This window comes from Aristolochia californica, unplaced genomic scaffold (genome assembly GCF_029961685.1).
Source record: "Aristolochia californica isolate CCGP_79_NKW_82.1479 unplaced genomic scaffold, dmAriCali1.0.hap1 SCAF_3, whole genome shotgun sequence".
NCBI classification, from domain to species: domain Eukaryota; kingdom Viridiplantae; phylum Streptophyta; class Magnoliopsida; order Piperales; family Aristolochiaceae; genus Aristolochia; species Aristolochia californica.
In genome coordinates, this window is record NW_027181992.1 from 3,178,774 (window position 1) to 3,198,403 (window position 19,630).

The 19,630-nt window shown below is 36.0% G+C and overlaps 2 protein-coding genes across 3 annotated transcripts; one reads left to right on the forward strand and one right to left on the reverse strand.

The window, feature by feature from the left end:
- Positions 1-2,030: 2,030 nt before the first annotated feature.
- Positions 2,031-5,415, forward strand: LOC137959792 (ankyrin repeat-containing protein At2g01680-like). Of its 2 annotated transcripts, XM_068807148.1 has the most exons (4): positions 2,031-2,423; positions 3,560-3,607; positions 3,689-3,969; positions 4,415-5,415. In XM_068807148.1, exons 1-4 carry the CDS (start codon positions 2,129-2,131, stop codon positions 5,288-5,290), a joined length of 1,500 nt encoding a protein of 499 aa, XP_068663249.1. In that variant the 5' UTR covers positions 2,031-2,128; the 3' UTR covers positions 5,291-5,415. The 2 variants fall into 2 exon arrangements, with proteins under 2 accessions (XP_068663249.1, XP_068663248.1); XM_068807147.1 differs by having other exon boundaries at positions 3,560-3,969.
- A 514-nt stretch (positions 5,416-5,929) lies between these two features.
- LOC137959051 (protein VAC14 homolog) lies at positions 5,930-17,502 on the reverse strand. Its single transcript, XM_068806326.1, has 20 exons — positions 17,068-17,502; positions 16,443-16,556; positions 16,244-16,309; positions 15,548-15,637; positions 15,349-15,468; positions 15,224-15,252; positions 14,973-15,115; positions 14,791-14,885; positions 12,921-13,007; positions 12,528-12,635; positions 12,267-12,358; positions 11,966-12,047; positions 11,297-11,362; positions 9,897-10,012; positions 9,675-9,795; positions 9,405-9,566; positions 9,153-9,281; positions 8,335-8,403; positions 7,136-7,441; positions 5,930-6,401 (listed from the first exon to the last, which is right to left on the reverse strand). Exons 1-20 carry the CDS (start codon positions 17,155-17,157, stop codon positions 6,303-6,305), a joined length of 2,184 nt encoding a protein of 727 aa, XP_068662427.1. The 5' UTR covers positions 17,158-17,502; the 3' UTR covers positions 5,930-6,302.
- Positions 17,503-19,630: the final 2,128 nt, after the last annotated feature.

Here is a 19,630-nt window from a genome sequence, read left to right on the forward strand (position 1 = left end):
TGACTTGTTAGTTCATGAGCCGATTTGTTAGCATAATTTTTTTTATAAAAATATCTTTTATGCTAATTGCTTTCGTCGATTTCCTCTTTAGTTGGTTGATAATTACTCTTATTTACCTCAAACCTCAAAGACGATCAATAGTTCAACCCTTTTGGGGTCCATCAACATTTAATGTTGTTGTTTGCCAATGGAATAAATATTATTGATGGAGGTATTTGCTTTTTCTTTTAGGTCTATTAAGCTGGTTATTATACATTAGTATGCTCCATTGCAAAGTCTTGGACTTCTCTGGGATAACTTGCAATTCGATGGTACTAAGTTATTCACAATAGTCTCTTTATTTATTTTTAATTTTTTTTATTTTTATAGTTTTAAATATAGGTTAAAGCTCGATTCCAATTTTAGACTCGAGTTTGAAGTATTAGAACAAACCAAGGTCAAACATATGCAGGTTTGAACTTAGCTCGACTCGATGTCACCCCAATTAGAAACATACGAAGTTCTAATGGATTTTAGAGGGTTTTTGTGGAGGACCAACTGTTCACAAAATTACCTTAGAGTGGTGGTTTTGTTAAGCATATTATGGATCGATGTCATCTCTTCATCCACTTAATGGTTTGTTTGTTCTTCTTTCTAGTTATCGTCGTATATGCACTTTCTCCTTGTTTTAGAATCGAATTCTCTTCTTCTTGAACACTCATGGCCAAGACTTCATTGATTGACTATTTTCTTTATGTGTGTCATATAAATTTTTGATGGGTCCATACTGGGATGGGTGAGAATTCAGAATAAGTGTGTACACACGGAAAGATTCATATATCCCAATCTCAAGGGACTGATCTGGCAGCTTCTACTTGGATCTTATGCACCAAAAGCTAAATAATTTTTTTTATGTCTAATCATTTGTACATAAATTGTTTAAATGTAGTTACTTGAGTTACACTTCTGTATTATCTTGTGTGCAGCATGTTTGTTGCCTAACCCTGATATTTTCACTGAAACCTTATTCAGATCATTGGATGGAAGATATATGATGGTTTGATATTTCACTTAGTTTTCAGGGTAAAAGTATTCTAGTGATTGAAACTACCAGTGAGGTGGATGTCCTGGAATCACTTGGTATTTGTGATGCATTTTCAGTTTCATACCGTGTTCCGAGGCTGAAGAAAGAAGACACTATGAGGGTAAAGGATACGATTGAAGCTTTCATCAATGAAAGAGGTCAGAGGGAGGGGGTGGTGCCCCCCCCCCACTCTTTCTGCATTCACAGGACGGGACCTCCTCCCACCATTTATATATTGTTTTGTTCTTATTCAGGATATCACCAAAATCCAACCACCTATTAAATGCAGTTGAACAGTTCAACTGGGACCGGCCACTGTTCTGGTTGGTTGGCTAGTCCAATCCTGACAACATTAGTTTCACCTTCTCTGATTTAGTAGAAGGTCCAATTTTAAGCCATTATGAGAGCCGTAGGAATCCTCACTGGGAAGCTCTTTTGGTGATGATATAATCCTCTCTGTAAATGCCATTTCAATTATTTCAATGTGGATCATTACATGATCCACGCGACGCGATGCCTAGTTGATGCACCCATTCGAGACTAAAAAATGTGGTTAGTTTATGTGATTCTGATGTGGGTGGTAGTCATTTTCATTAGGCTCTCTTGGTCAAAAACAATGAACGATTTCAATTTCTTTATTTAATTATTAAGGATTATCCCCTTTCACTCTTTTTTACTACCCAATTTGCCCTTGTCCAAAATGGTTTTATTAATTTGGAGGTGTTTAGATAATGAATTTCCCATTTTCTTCTATTTTTATTAATTAATTATGATTTTTTTCTAATTTTTTAAAAGTATGCACTAAAGTACTTTTTATATTAAGTCATCAAGCAAATGGAGGAAAATAATGGGAGTGGTAAAGTTTTAAAAGATGGGGGTAAAAACGTCAATTTAATTATTTCGTCTGTTTTCTGTTTTTTGTAAACGAACGGCAACACTCTCTGTAGACTGTAGCTGTCGACTGCTCTCCACTATCCCTGCTGCTTTTTTTTTTCCCTCTCTTTCTTCTTCTCTTCATATGATGAAACACGCAAGTGGAAATCCGAAACCCGATCTCCTCCTCTCATGGATCCCCGACCGCTCCTCCTGGTTTCTCATCAGGTGTTCTTCTCCGCTGTCCGATCCGGTGATCTCGCCTCCGTCAAACGCATTGTGGAGGAAGCCAATGATCCGGATTCAATCACTTCCCTGATGTCCCTCCAGAACGAGGCCGGGGAAACCGGACTGTATATCACTGCCGATAACAATCTGGAAGAAGGGTTCAGTTATTTGGTCAGATTCTGCAATCTCGAGATCGCGGCTTTGAAATCCAGACTCGGAATCAATGCTCTGCATGTTGCTGCAAAGCGCGGGAATTTGGGTATGAGCTCTTTGCTAAATTTAGATAAACTGAACTCTTTTTATTTCTTTTCTTAGTTTTTTAAAGCATTATGTCTCTGAGTGAGATGATGCTTGACGAATATTTGGTTGTTTATACTTTATATCTCTTCGTCATTTCTATGAGTGTTGTATTTAGAAAAAAAAAAAAAAGCTTCTACGGAATGTAAATTGTGAGTACCTAAATTATTTTATTCAGATGTGGTCTATGAAATCCTGTTTGGCTTAATCGTCAGAGAATTCCAGTTGATCTAGTTATAAAATCATTAAGTGGAACTTGGTGTGGAGAAAGTCGGAGTCCTATCTTTTATGATCAAAGTTTTCCAAAAAAATTCTTCTTCGAAACTGGTTGCGTGCTGGTTTCAACTTGCCACCTACTTTAACTCGGACAAATTGATGACATTTCATGTCAAAATAGTTTGCCTAGGGCATGATAAGACGTTTTTGTTGGCAAAGTTGATAAGAATTTTGTTATCATAAGAAAATAGTATTTACGGGGTACAAATATCTAAGACAATGTAAACTGGGACATCATGCATGGTTTGCTTCATTTGATTTTATAGCAATCATTTCTAAAAAAGCCTGGGCGTACTGACCTACTAGAATTCCCAAATCCAAGTCTTACACAGTGGAAGCAGACAGGTTGAGCAGATTCTTTAGTCAAGTTCGTGATCTTGATACGACCATATCTTGCTCCACTGTTATGCGAGTTTTAAGCAAATATCCTTTAAAATCATGCAATAAAAGCTGAATAGATTGGTAAGTTCTTAAAAGAAACAACATTGCTACTAACTTAACTAGAATTATGGTATGCCAAATAGATGCAGGAATTTGAATTCTTAGCCTGATTTGCTTATTCCACTGTCAATGTTGAGGCATATTTTAGCAGTTGCTAACTGATGAAAGGTACAAAAATTATTTGTTTTGACCATTGCCCGACCATAGTAGAACAATGATAAACTTGGCAATGATCTCAAACTAATCCTGCTCATCTAATCAGAAGATATTTTGAAGTATTAGTTAATTCACTTGGTGTGCTGGACATTCGTAGCTAATTGCGAATATTCCGAACCAAAAATTCCAGGTTTATAATATTCATTTAACTTAATACCTGTGTAGGAATCGTAAAGGAGCTCCTGCGCCTCTGGCCTGTACTTTGCAAATCATGTGAGGCTACAAACACCAGTCCTCTTTATTCAGCTGCTGTTTTGAATCACTTGGATGTAGTTAATGCTATATTAGATGCAGATGCGAGCACCCTAAGAATTGTCAGAAAGAATGGAAAAACTTCATTGCACACGGTTGCTAGAAATGATAAACTTGACATGGTGAAAGTCCTTTTAGAAAGAGATCCAGGAATTGTTTCAATCAAGGATAAGAAGGGTCAGACTGCACTTCATATGGCTGTGAAAGGTAAAAGTACTGATGTTGTTAAGGAGTTATTATTTGCTGATGGTTCTATACTCAATGCACGTGACAAAAAGGGCAACACGGCTCTGCACATTGCCACCCGAAAATGGCGTCCACAGGTATTCTCACCAGTCTACCCATCTAAACAGAAGAAAATGCATTCTCTTTTCTTTGATGGTTTTAGATAGCTACTTCTCTTCCTTTGCTGCCCACTGCTTATAGAAAATTCAGCTTTTAGTTTAGACAGTACCCTCTTTACATCTTTACGTCTACTCGTACCCTTGCTTTTGTGATGCATAAGTTGCAGTCTATGATTAGCTAATGAACATAATTTTTCAGACTCTCTTTGGGTGGGTGGAATTCTAAAGGGCATCATCATGTGTCCTCTGGGGTAGTCATGATGTTCAACAGCCCAAAATTAGGACATAATTTACTTTTTAGGTCCCATCAATTTTACACCCTTAGGAATTACAGACTTCAAATTCTTCTCACTCAAGTGCTAATTCATATTATTTGCTTGTCTGCAAACCATTTAGATTTTAAACATTTGCATGTTCTTTTCAGATGGTGTCCTGCCTTCTGAACTTTGAATCCGTCAATGCCAATGCCATTAATAAGCAAAATGAAACTGCCATGGATCTAGCAGAAAAAATTCCATATGGAGGTGAATCACTGGACATAAAGGAAGCCCTCGTGGAGGCTGGTGCTAAACTTGCAAGATATGTTAGTCAAGCTGATGAAGCAATGGAGCTTAGAAGAACCGTCAGTGACATAAAGCATGAAGTCCAACACCAACTTATACAAAATGCACAGACCAACAGACGGATGACAGGGATTGCAAAAGAAGTAAGGAAACTTCACAGAGAGTCTGTTCAAAACACCACCAACTCAATCACTGTTGTTGCCGTTCTGATTGCATCTGTAGCTTTCATGGCCATCTTCAACTTGCCAGGCTTATATGTCGATCAAGGAAAAGATGTGGGAATGGCTCATATAGCTGATCATAAAGGGTTCCAGGTGTTCTGCCTGTTAGATGCTACTGCGCTTTTCATCTCACTGGCAGTTGTTGTCGTTCAGATAACTTTGGTCGTGTGGGAAACAAATGCTCAAAAGCAACTTGTTTCAATCGTGAACAAGCTCCTTTGGGCTGCTTGTCTTAGCATTTGTGGTGCCTTCCTCTCGCTGGCTTTTGTGGTTGTAGGGAAGTCTGCATCTTGGATGGCAATAACTATTACAGCAGTAGGTGGACCTATCCTTGTGGGAACTCTTCTTGGTCTCTGCTACTTTGTGTTCCGACAGCATTTCGGTAATGATTCACAGAGACGTATACGAAGAGCAAGTGGAAGCAAGTCTTTCTCGTGCTCTCTCTACTCTGCAGTCTCAGATCCTGGTGCCTATAACTCGGATACTGAGAAAATGGACAGGATTTATGCACTTTAAGTTGTGTAAATAAATTATAAAGCACGTAAATATCATCTGGTAGAGAGGTTCTCAATAGTCTCCCGAAGAATACTTTCTGATCATCAACCAACTGTTTTGTTCTCTTCTTCTGTGGGAATATTATTTCGATGAGAAACAATAGTTACATATATACGCCTAAAAGAGTAAAGTAAATGATTATATAAACAGTAGTTACACTTGCGTTTTGAAGAGATGCTCTGATTTCTTGAGCCGTGACTTGATGAGACGAAGATAAAGAGCTGGAATTGGGGGTCGATGGGCTAGTATATAGTCACAAATGCATACCCCTCCAACATATGGACGTGTATTTTGTTTAGACTCACGAGGATGCTGACACACATACCATCACCGAACCCATCCGTGTAAGAAAACTGTTTATCAACCACCCATGAAGCCAGTACATGCGCTTATCAAAATCCAAACCAAAACCATTTTTCTAACTTTTTAAGGCAAAATAATCTGGACCTGTCAAGTCCCAGAAGACCCAATAAACGTCATTTTTTAAGGCTTTAAAATAAACAACCGCAGAATATGAGTGCTAAAATAAAAAATATTAACGAAAAACTGAAAACATGCAACGAATGGCAAGATATAACGGAAGTTTCGGAAGGCAAGACATACACACTATTTCCTGATTGTTTTATTAACAACTGTAGTAAAATGAGATCAGTACAATCGACCAATTGAACTATCCTTCCAACAATTTCCCTTTTGCTCACTGGTTTTCCAACCAAAAAACATAAAAACCACATGAGCAGATCTCTTTCAGAAGCAAAAAAAGAATAGCTCGGCAAAAAATACCCTGAAGTATCCAGTTCAAATGCCACTTTGCTACCCCTGCCCCAGAATCAAACACAGAACAACTTCTAAAGATATACAATTATACATACACTGAAACTTTGCTATATCATGCGTAAGGTAATGTACTCATATACTCCGCAAATCAGCAAGATCAGTGGACTACCCCTAGTCCAAGAGTTAGCGATGATGATCAATGTGGAGCTGGTGCCCTCCAAGAAGACCTTGACGGAGGACGACCAATTTCTGGCAATGTTGTGGGTCTGCGAGGTTCCTCTGGTCTCTGAACCTCCTGTTCGTCCATCACACAAGTCATCAATTCATTCAGATATCCATCAACCCAAAGAAAGATCTCACACAAACCGATTATAGGTATTTTACTTCAACAGTAATTATGCACAAGTACGAGTCTCTAACACAAGTCTACACACATTGTAACCCTTCCCCCAGACCAGGACCGAGGTTCACATCATAAATAGCAGTACAGAGCAAGACTTATCATAAAACACCAGCTACAGCATGCAATACCAAAAAAAGAGCCAGTGAACATAACAGTTTTCAAATGAATCCTTGTCCAATTCCCACTAAAATCACAGAACAAAATTCTCAACCCCCCCCCCCCCTTCTCTCCTCAAATGGATGCCAATTTCATTTACATAGTTTATGAAGTATTTCTAAATACATTGTCATCCTATATGCAGCAAGATTTATTTTTAAATGACGATCCAGATATTCTAAATGGTAAACAAGCTCTACAACATCAAGTGCGGTGTAATGTTTGGCAAGACCAGCAAGATCAAGGTCCTATATGTTTTTTATTTAAATGATTCAAGGTCCTATATGTTGACTCAATGGACACGACCGTGCCACCCAAAAGCCCCTCTGACAACTTAGGTTCCCCTTTTAACCACCACAGTGAAAAAAACCTTATTTCCAACACGGAATTAAGTCTTTTTAGTTCTTTTTTTTTTAACCAGGAGGGAGGGAAGGTCCTTTCTCCAAATGGAAGTTCCAGTTGGCGTTTACCTGTAAATTGGATGAGGTGGAATTTCGGGACTGAGACCGTAATCTGGAGTGAGCACGGTGTTGATGCTGCATTTGCTCAAACTCCTGCAGCCTCAATGAAAAGTTGATGCCATTGTGTACAATATTCCCTGCTGCCTCCTGGTGTGTCCCCTCTCCGTCCTCAGTAATTTGGGTCCCAGTTGGCATATGATGTAAAATTTGTGAGTATGGATTGCCAGAAGGTGTCCGGCTCAATTGCTCATTGCTAAAAGAGTATGAAGGTACTGTTCTCAAACGAGTTCGTAAAATTTTAAAGGCTGCACTTTGCTGCATAAAATACAAGAGTTTATGTGAAACTGATGGGTGTAACAAAATAATAAAGCATGAATGAAGAGAAAAAGAAAAGATTTACACAGTCAAATGTCACAATTAATTCCTTGACCTTAAATCAGAACATTTATTCTTTGAAAAAATATCCAAACTATATAATTACCTTATACTATAGCAAGTAAAAGAGTATATAACTATGGGAAAAGAAAATTGTGCTTCATTTATTTTCATTTCAATTGAAAAATAAATTTTAATTAGTACACTTCATCAATGATATATAAGTCTGAAACTGGTAACCAAATCACAAGTAGGAATTGGAAATGTCCAAGCCAGCCCACACAGTAGTTCAATTGTCGAACAAAGCCAATGCCGTAAGCAGTTTATTAGAACTGCACAAGTCTGATTTTGTTCAAAACAGTTTTCTATTTCTTTCTCAAATAATAATCACACAAGTAATTGAATTTATGTGTTCAGAAAATGGTAAGCCATGCAGGGTATTAGAAGGTAAAAGAGTTGATATGGTAAGAAAATAAAACCAAGTTCAAAGTAGTCCAGATAGCCAATAGTGGGAAGAAAGAAATGTTGTATATCAGAGGAGTAGTGAATCCATAAATGTTTGTGTAAAGATCACTGGTTGCTTCCACAGCTTCCTATCATTAATCAGATGATTCCATAAATTTTGCTCAAGCAGAGGTTGTCAGTTGAATCCATTAAGCATAATTAGAAACACTTCCATATCGACACAACAACTGGCTTGTCATGATATCCATCTTAGGTATTATTTGAGAGCCTATACTTATGAATCCATTACTTATGAATCCATACAACCCAGTTATTTCTATCCAATAATCAAAATTTGTCAGACAGCTTCAAACATAATCAAAGCACACCTGAGGTAGCAACATGAGCAGACCGTACAAAGCCTTCAACAGCCATATATATTTTCCTGGTTCAAGAAGCTGCAAACATCCGATTAATTACACAAATAATCAATAATTCTTAGAAAATAAATTTGCATTTTGAAAAGCATCTTGGAACAACCAATAAACAATAAAATGAGAATGCTAAGCAAAATGGTAGGACAATAGACAAAACAGATCTTTCCTATTTTCCGCCTATATATAAAAGAGCACATTGTCAAATATTTGTGGAGGAAAATATGCCACAAGCAATCTCATGAGAGATTGTTTACAGTATAAAGATATCTATGTTAGTTTACAGGGTAAGCCATCCATGCAAAAAAGAAAGAAAAAGAAAAAAGAAAGGAAGTATGAATGAATGAAAGAAAGAAAGAAAGACAAGAAAAGAAAGACAACAAGCAGTGACACAAGGAGGGTTGAGCTATCTATTCAGTTGTCATGATGCAACACATTTCCTGAAATTTACAAAATCGACAGAACATCCAAACTTGGGGAAAATTTCAACCCTCAACACATACAAGAAAATTTTCAATTCCCTACTTATACCACATTTCTTCCAAAATGATATATTGCAAGACAGTTGACATACTAACTCAAATCTCATGGGATCATGAAGTAAATGAATATCAGAATCAAATATTCTGAAACACTTCTGTCAATAGACATTTGGAATTATGATAAGCAAGAAAAAAAGGGAAGGTCGATCCTTAATTTATAAAAAATCAAGAGTTAATATTTTTTTTAAAAGCAAGTATACCAAAGCACAACTAATTTGCTAGAGTATTCACCTGCAATCTTAGGTATGCAAAAATTGGAGTCTCAAGCAACCGGATTAACTTGTCTAGTTGGACTAAGAATTTCACATTTATGTCTTCCTCAACCAGTGACTGGATAATAGAACTCGCATGGTGGTATGCCTGACAAAAAGATCACTCATTTCACTATAATATGCCAAAAAGCTATAAAATCATAAAAAGAAGGACAAGCTGCCATTAAGAGATCCATCCAACATACAATAATGACCACTAAATTATACGCACCTGAGCAAGTAGGCAAAGACTTATCGTAGCCATTGATGAATGGCACCAAGAAGAATATAGAGATACAAACAGGTCTTTGCCAGCAGCATTCACCAATGATTGCTTTAGAAGTACTCGTAAATCCGCTAATTCAGACGATGTCAGTAAAATCAAATTCAGAGCCTGAGATTTACAGTGAGGGAGAAAGACTCAAATCTTGAAAGAAACCATTTTACTGAATAAAAAGGATCAGTTAGCATAATCAAACTTCTACACCGAGACAAACAAAACCTGAACCATGATGGAAGCAAAATCAAGATCTACTTCTCCCTCTAGAATTGTAGAGAGCTCACGATAAACCCTCTCAGCATCTAAAAGGACACAAAGCCGGCGAATAATAAGAGCACCCCGCCTAGAAAACATATGACATTCATCAGCATGTCATGAAAATGGATGTCACTGCCCAGCTGAAAGGGGAAATAATCACTAAAAAACAAGAGAAAATGAATTTACCTTTCAAGAAGAGAATGATCTTCTTGGAAGTTGTGCACCAAAAAGACAATAAGATGGCGGAAGTGTGGAGCATCTCTTGCTATGCATGCATGCACCTCTAGCACCAATAACACCACCTGAGTAAAAAATTAGATGTTATTCCACTATCCAGGCACAGAAATTTGAGTAAAAAATGTAATCAGGAGACTGAAAATGAGCAACTAGTCATGAAATCCACTGGAGAAATAATAACGATCAATTTAAAGAAGGTAAAAACAGTTGTGGGACAATCACTGCATTACAGAACATTATCTTTGTTAAGTTGGGTCCAAGACCCTTGCCCAAATTGACTAGTCAACTTAAGAAACCTCTTTCCCAACTAATAAACTCAAGATCTTTGTACTTACTAATTCATGTAGGACTATTCTTTAACACTCCCCCTCACGTGTAGACCATCTTTTGTGGCTCTACAAGTGGATAATTTAGGAGTAGACAGTTTAGGTGTAGGCCCTCTTTTTGTGGCTCTACAAGTGGATAGTTTTAGGTGTAGGCCCTCTTTTGTAGGTCTACAAGTAGATAATTATTAGGTGTAGGCCCACATATGAGTACCTGCTCTGATACCATGTTAAGTTGGGTCCAAGGCCCTATCCCAAATTGACTAGTCAACTTAGGAAACCTCTTTCCCAACTAATAAACTCAAGATCTTTGTACTTAAATCCATGTGGGACTATTCCTTAACAATCTTAACACAGATCCTTGGCATGTAGAAACAAACACAACCCATATAGCAACAAAATGGCATCCTAGCTTGCTTTTGTTCAGCTCAGGTTTCTTGAAGATTGACCAACTTGGACCTGGGTGTGAAAAAATAAACCCACTCCACAGGCATAGATTTTAGTCCCTTTAGATGAAATTAGATGTAACAGAATCCCATCTAGTCCTACCACTGACAGAGAGACAAAATGGCCACACGAAAGTAAATTGTTGAGTTAAAAGAAATTTCTAAGGTGAAAAGTAATCAGATGATCAGCAGAAAAAGCACCAGTTTCCTAATCACTAATAAACATAAACTGTCAATTAGATGTACAAGAATACAAAAACTGCACAGGTGTTTATGCAGCATATGCATCACCAGGTATGCCACTTCTCATTAATAAATATTGGAAGCAACTTGTATACATTGTAGCCTTTCATAGAGAAAAACATTAGCAAAGTGGAAATCAGTACTTCACATATATAGAAGCATACAAGTGATTTTAAAACTTACAGAAGCAGCATACACAACATAATTTGCACCGTTCTCTTGCTTTTCCAGTCAGGCCAAATTTAAGTGTAAAACTTCAAATTTCAAGCCCAATAATATAAAAAATTCAACATGAAAATAAAAGCTCCATGACCAGGCAATGAAAAGAAGATTTTACCTCATCAGATGGATCAGAGAGTGCCCGGAGAAGTGTTTCAAAGATGTCATCTAAGAAAGTTATGACCTGTTCAGATACAGACACGAACTTTAAACAACTTGCAACAAACAGAAACTCACAGAAAAGAATCTAAAAAAAGAAGAAGAAGAAAGGAGAGTAGCTCTGTAGATGACTTCTTTCACAAACCAGAGTACTTGATGAGCTTTCACAAATGGTTACATGAAAGTCACATGCAATTTAAATGAATAAGGATAAATTTTGTAAGAGATATAATAGGATAACAAGCTATACGAAGCAGGAGTAAACTTGTTCACCATATGCTACAGACCCATGACGTATTACCTTCTTTAACTGTTAACAATAGTGACAAATGGCTTCAAGAAAAAGGAAGCATAGACTATGTTACAAATAAGAGTAAAAAATTCGTTCTTTTTTTTAACACGCAGATTGCAAGAACTTTCTTGTGGAAGAATCGGCCAAATGCTCTTAAAATCAAGGACAAGAACGTTTAAAACTGCTGCTCCAGCACAATATGGGATGACTCCTCAAACTATAGGGGTAAAAGGGTACATAGTTTTAAATTTGTGCTACTATATAGAATCATGAACACTCGACACAGTATTAAGGGTCGCAGCATTTTAACATTCACGCTACCGATAAGGGAAGTACCTCGGCCCGATATCTTGCCAAGAGTGTTGCAATCCAATGCAGAGCCTCAATCCGAGTAGCTTCATATTCACTAGATAATTGTCTGCAAGAGAAAATTGCAAGAAAATTACCATATAATCATGCTTAGTTTAATCTTAGACACTTCTAGAACAAACTCAAAATCATGGTCTAAAATCCCATTACTTTATACAGCTTTCCCTTGTTGCTCTTTAAGAAGCACAAGAGGCATATCAACCTATAAATTACAGAAGCATTAGTAACCTTTAAACCTAGCTGTTTTCCCAGGTGACAAAAACTGCACCTCCTTGCAATAGAGAGGATGGCCCTAATATCAAATCCCTCAGCTGGATCCGCCCTTATTGAACGCAGCTCCTCATTAGTTTCACGAGCAACCTAAGGTAAGAACAGTGATCATTTATACCGTCATAGTACAACTTTTGGTTATTCATCTTATTCGTTTTTTTTCATGTTTGTCTTTTTCTTTGTTTTATTTTCCCTGGGCCTTTTTCTGCTACCATTAGGCCGAATTACATACAACAAATAAAATCAAGAAGTAATTTACCCCTCTTATTTTCTCCTCTTTGTCAGATATGCAAGGTAAAATGGCTCCCAGAATGTCAGCATAATAAGGGACAAGCTGATCCCCACCAAGTTTGACAAATTCATTTATCTGCATGACAGAGAAATTTTATATTTTTTTGGTAACAACAAAGAACAATTTACATAATTGCATTTCAAAAAAAAATTACATAATTGCTTTCATTTATATCTCAGACGGTGATTTGTATATAAATATGTAGACATGCATTTTCTTAAGAAGCTAATTTTTTTTACAAAATACAGGACTCCTGCAGTCTAGGAGTATTAACTCCACAGGAATCGAAACCAATGAATCTAACAGCTTGAATAAGAGAAGAATAATAGGACAGATGATGGTTTGATGAATTGCAAATACCCATGTGATTGCTGTCAGTCTAGTAAACGCATCATGAGAAGATGCCCTCTGAACCAATATTTCAGCCATGCGACCATAATCTACAGACTTCAGAGTAGCACTGTTTAAGTCAGAAAATGAAAAACCAAATGAACCATACAAGCATGTCATTTTAAGAAAATAAAATTCACAGTTTTGGCAGAAAATAGATGAGAGATTTAGTAGCATCTTCTTGATTGAATAAAAAAACTATACCAAGCTTTGACATCACCATTGAAGGAGAAGCTAGAGATAGCATAAAAAAACAGTAAGAAGGTTGTATCAATAGTCATAACTGTAACACTATCTCACACTCAACAGTTTGACTCGAACATTTGCCTCATAATCATGAAAGAACCAAATCTGCGTCTCAAGATGCATTGCTAGTTGGAGAATTAAATACCTTAAACTTTCCATATATATCATAAGTCATGTTTTATCGGTAAAATAGTTACACAGTATGTGCAATAAACCATTCAATGAAAGTTAAATTGATTTCCATTCCTCAAGCCTAAATGATTAAGGCAACCGTACATTTACCGGTTTAGTTTTTGGCTAACTCATTACCATGCCAACAAATTGATTTCAATAAATTACTCAGGAAACTCAATAATGCATTCTTCTTGGACAAAAAGAAGAAGAAAGTAAACATTCTTTGCCTCCTTTGTTTTTCTCAAACAGTGTCTGTACAAAATAGATAAGAGGATTTCCAAAAGAGGTTTCAAGGCAAAAATATACCAAAAGATGACTTACATTAAGGGCTTTGCCAGAAGAGGGCGACAAATTCAAGGTTTCTTAGTCAAGTATGAGCTATCCACAAGTTTAGTCTCACAGGGTTACAAAGAGCTATTAGAAGAAACAAAAAGGATGAACTTAAGCCAAATTACAGGTTTCTAACTTTGAAATATACAAAATCTATGGCTACTCCAGGCTACTATAGTAGCAGACCAATGCATTCAGTTAGACTAACCATCATTGAAACCCTTATTTTTATGTGATCACCTTGAGTGCAGTAAAATTTTGGGGCCATCAATTACATGGATGAAAAGGAATTAACTTTGCCATCTGTTGCTAACAACTCAAGAGCATTCTTTAGTTAACAAATAATAACAACCTAGCATTTTTTTTATGGAATTTATAAAATAACAACCTAGCATATGAGAGGTTCATGTTAATTCCTCTGCCAGTTTCATTGAGATTAGAAGATGAATCTCTTCATTAGAAGTTCCTGTTAAGAAGTTTCCTCTTTTCATCTTTTTTAATTCATCTGCTAGTTTCATGGAGATTAGAAGACTCCCTACCATGGTCTCTTTTTTTTCGTTTTCCTTTAGTAAAAAAAAAAAAAAAAGCACATCAGTCTTTGGCTTTTCTATTCATTTTCAACAATCTTAAGTTTCTAAAAAGATAAGAAAAGTACAAACGTTATGACAACTGAATTTTCTGATTTGAAGATTTTACCTTCCCATTCCTTGAATTCCATTAAATGTTTTTGCTCTTTTTCTTTTCCTATTTTATTACATTTCTCTCTCCTTTTTATTTTCCTCCAATATTTCTCTTTCCCTGCTAAGTAGTTCACAAGCTCAATGACAAATACAAGTCCTTAAATTAGGAGCCTCCAAATAGAAAGGTTCAAGATAGAACAACACGCTATGAATCATATTTTTGTTCAAATAATAAGATCCTATCTATATTGTATCCCTTCACAATTGAAATGAAAACCCCTGTAAAAAGGGGGCTTGTGGACATCACAAAACTACCAGGGTGCAAATGAAATCAATCTTATTTAGTGTCATCTAAGTACATCCTCCAAATGACATTTTGGTTTAAACAAAGGGACAACAAAAGGACTTACAGGAGAGTTCTTAATCTCTTGGAGAAACTCAGAAAGTGCAGAATCAGCTTGTTGTCTTATTTCATGACTGGAATCACTTAACATGTTGAATAAACCTACAAGTTGAAAACTACATAAGCAAGCATGATTTGACAGGCAGTAATCTCATAATAAAGAGTTACACAAAATCTAAAAGCTCCTACCATCAAGAAAATCTGGAAGAAATCCAAGCATATCGATATCAGGAACACTATCCAATACCGTAATCCATCCCACTAAAAACTGACGAACATAAGGATTTAGAACATTCATCCGCTCCCTCAACAAGGGTATGAATTCCTCAATGCTGTAAATCAAGAAGACATAAGCATTAGTCAAGCAATACGATTTCCACAGATGAAACTTAAGATCTTCATCAAACTTAAGACCAAAAAGCACAAGGATGAGGGTGCACCTGAATTGATCACTTTCAGTTACAATATCCTGGTGTTATTTGAATTAAAGTTAAAATTTACAGAATACTTCAAAATAACTTGAAACAATTTAAGAATGAACAAAATGCCCAAGGAGGTAATCTACCTTGACAAGTCGGTCTAAGAGATGGGCAGCACTCTGCACATTTGCATCCGAGTCCGCTGAGAGCTTGCACAGTGCATCAAATATCTCATTAAAGAACACTATGAACTCTCCTCTTACAACCTGCTCGCATGCAACAGTGTCAGCAAGAATCATCCCAAATAGAAGTAACAGCATAGAGTTCAAACTTTTTCTTTCTTACCTTTGCTATGTTATAGAGTGCTTCACATGCATAATACCGAACTCTGCTATCTTGATCAGAGAAAGAATTGAGAACAGGTGGCACAATTTGCTGAGTAGTTGCATCCAATTAGCATATCGTCCAAAATGACCGGCAAATACAGGAAGAAAAGGAAAATCAGCCGCAATACAAAAGCCCAATAAGGACATCAATGTATATATATGATTAACTGTTTGGACATGGACAACATTCAAACTTAAGGCTGGATAGCTCTTATCCTTCTAATTTCCAATGATCTCAAGGTGTAAGGAAAGCTAAAATGAAACTTTCCTGAGTGAATCTAATTCAGTGGCTTTTCTGGAAAAAAAAAAACATCAGATGAAAAAATTTAGTTTGCATACTGCTCCACTCCTAGTCAAATTCATAGTAACAAAGATTCCAAAAAAATTACAAGTCCATGCATTTTTTAGACTGTCATGAAGTGTTTGAACAATCAAGATAGGATGCGTATGGTTGGCCTAAGGGCAATGAACGGCAAAAAGACGCATGTCCATAGATTCTTGGATAGAGGTCAATTATTGAAACCATCTGGAGGAGGCACAAAACAAAAAATAACAGACACATTTCACTGTTATATTCACCTTTTCATCTATTTCTGTAGCCATTACAAAACTTGAACAATAAAAGACAAAGAAGAGAATTAAAACAATTGTTTACGTCAAGGTGTTGTGCAGCTTCCGATGTCAAACCGACTGTTGCTGCAGCCAGCCCAATCAAGCCACCCTACAATCAAAATAGTTTCATTTTTTTAACTCTTATAAGTTAATTATAAGGTTCAAGAAGTACAACACCACATCACAAAATAACATTTCAGCATCAAGAGTCATAGTAGAAATAGATACTTATTGACACAAACCTTCCTGTGATTCGCTTGGGGAGATAATGTGAATTCTGTAGTCAACAAATTGATCACAGCAGTAATCTTGTCATGATCGTCTGCTGTTGCCAACTGCTTTACGATGCCTTCGACCTAAAAAATAAATTAATTAGATGACGTGTACTCTGGTAGAGAGCTTCCCTACCAAAACCTAGTGGTGCGCACTAATACAAACTAATGTGTACTCTGGTTCTCTGCTTTGCAAATTTGTAACTTTTTTTTCACTTTGCTGCTGGTCCTTAATGCTGAATTAGTAGCTGAAACCACTTATTCCCCTTTCTCTTAATGAAATTCTCTCTTTCGCCTCCTCAGAAAAATAATAAATAAATAAAGAGAAAAGGATGAATCACTTATGAATTAAATGGCGTGTACTCTGGTAGAGAGCTTCCCTACCAAAACCTAGTGGTGCGCACTAATACAAACTAATGTGTACTCTGGTTCTCTGCTTTGCAATTTTACAACTTTATTTTTCACTTTGCTGCTGGTCCTTAATGCTGAATTAGTAGCTGTAACTACTTGCTTCCCTTTCTCTTAATGAAATTTTCTCTTTCGCCTCCTAAAAAAAATAATAAATAAATAAAAGAGAAAAGAACGAATCTCTTACCTCGAGAGCCGCATTCTTGCGCTTCTCGTAGAGCTTATCAGCGAGGTTCCGAAGAACTGCTGCCGGAATTACAGACAAAGCGTCCGCCATCACTTCCGGGAACACAAAATAACCTCAATCAACCAATCGGAACTCTTTTTCTTACTTTCTCTTCCTCAAATCGAAACATGACACCAAATTCCAGTCAGATCGGACACCAGATAAAAGATTTTAAGAAGGTGAAGGTGCTCCTCCAAGAAAGATCACACCCGGAAATGTAAACCCTAACCCTACTTCACGAAAGAGAATGAACGAACGCTAAATTCAATTTCGTTCTCTGTCTCTCTTTGCTCTATTTAAAGTCCTGCTTTATAGGTCCCTCTCTTTGGTTTCATTGCTTCCCTTACTCTGTGAACTTGTCGTATCTCTCGCCGTCTCTGCGCTCAACGTTGGTCTCCTCGGCCACCGCGTTTAAACTTTAATCCATGAGAAAGAGGGATGACACCTCGATTTATCTACATAAGACTAAAGTTAGTTAAAAGACGAAATTGCCCATCTTCCAACTTGCGCAGGAATGGCGCACTTTCGGAGACCGAATGCGTTGCGTCACGGAAAAGTTACTACGTTCTTAACCGCAAAGACGGTAACTTTTACCCATTTACCGAGGCCTCTTAGTGTACTGTGTAAGTTAAGGTCCTTAATAAGTGGAGGCGAGAGTGAAACTGAATGACACATGTAATTGTTTGTTCATCACTAGCTTGCAAAGACACATTTTTTGTCATGCAATTGTTATAGCAACCATCTTTTTGAATTAGGAATAAGCACTTGTGACTGTTGTAGTTCTTAGGGGGGGTTAGTACACATGACTCAGGACATGATCTTCATGCGCATTATGCAGTTCATGTCCTGATGTCGTTAGGAAGTAATGTTAGAAAGTGTAAGATTTGTCCAGTTTGTAGGTAGCTTTTGTTAAATGGGTATTTTCTTTTCTATCTATTAACAATCCCGACAATGATAAATGTGACACTAATTTTGTATTTTTTTTTGTCTCTTTTAATAATTAGATGCTCTTAACTCTATCATTTTGATGGATTCTGCAAACATTTTGGTTTGAATTATGAAATGGTTGTTTGCTCCTGTAACAGGTGTATGGATTCATGCTTGCAGGAAACTTGGAATAGAAAATTTAAAAGAAACCAAAATGTTTGTGAGAGCTTCTTGAGTAGTATAATCCTAAACGTCTGAGATAATACTAATATATTGTTTTTTCTATCCACGTAAATAAACATTGTTCTTTGACATTATTTGTGACTTATTATGTTTGGTTATATAAAGCAGTCTAAAAATAATTTATTAAAATAATTATATTCTAACATTAAATTTATAATGAAAATAAAGATTTTAGAGCCATTTTAAAGGCTAGAAATAATGATGAGGTAACTCGTATATCTCATAGTAGAATTAGGTACATTTCAAGCCATTTTTTGTGTAAAAAAATGATTTTCCTATAATGCTATGTCAAATATTTATATCTTGTTCATTTACTTTGTTCTAGAGGAATAACAAAAAGAGGTTTCAAGCATTTTGCCACTAAAAAAAATTCCTAAAGAAAACCAAATTGTCACTAAATAGTTGATCAATCCATAATGATGAGTATTGAACTAGAAAACTAGATTGATGTTGTGGATGATATCAACATGAAAGAGGTACACAAGAAGTAGAAGAAATCTCATAGTTGTTTACGCGTGTCATATATACCAGATTTTCTACAAGTTGGAAGCCACCAACAAACATTTGATTAACTATTTTGATATTATAAACTTAAGCACTTGTTTAATTATTTTATTTATATAAATTATTAATTATTATTATTTTTTATTTTTTTATTAATTTCACAAGTTAAAATCTATCTTAGTTCGTTAATAAAAGATTAAGTAGAACTATCTTAAGAGTTAATAGACTAATTTTATATAATAAAATATCCTTTCTATATAAATTAACGATGGTTAACGTTATATTTAGTTACTAGTTTAGGAGTGAGAATTTAAATATTATAAAATAACAATTTGATTAACATTTTTTTATATTTTTAAAGTAAGCATTAGTTTAATTATTTTATTATAATTTAAATAATTAATAAAAATAAGTAAAAGTTATAAAAGTTAAATTTATCTTAATATTTTATTAATAAAAAAATAACTAATATTTTATGTTTAATTTTGAATTAATATATAATTATATTTTCAAAGAAAATTTATAGAAACAAGAAATATTAATTTTTGTCAACGTAGCTGGTTGTGGATGCAAACATGGAATTAGTGAAAATCAGGATTTTACGGTCGCATGATCTTGTACGTCGACTAATCCTAACGTATGAGACGTTTGACGAGGTAGAGCACGAGGGCGACGCCGACAAAGAAGTGGCGAGAGACTGCAAACCACCCCAAAGTCGGTGGAGACTTGTCCTCTTGTACGAGTTACGACGTTTCGTTTCCTCCCAATTATTTTTTCCCGCAATAAAAGCGCCAACAAGCCGTCTACGGCCCTCAAGTTTCCATGTTTTCTCCTTCTTGGGAGGGAAAAG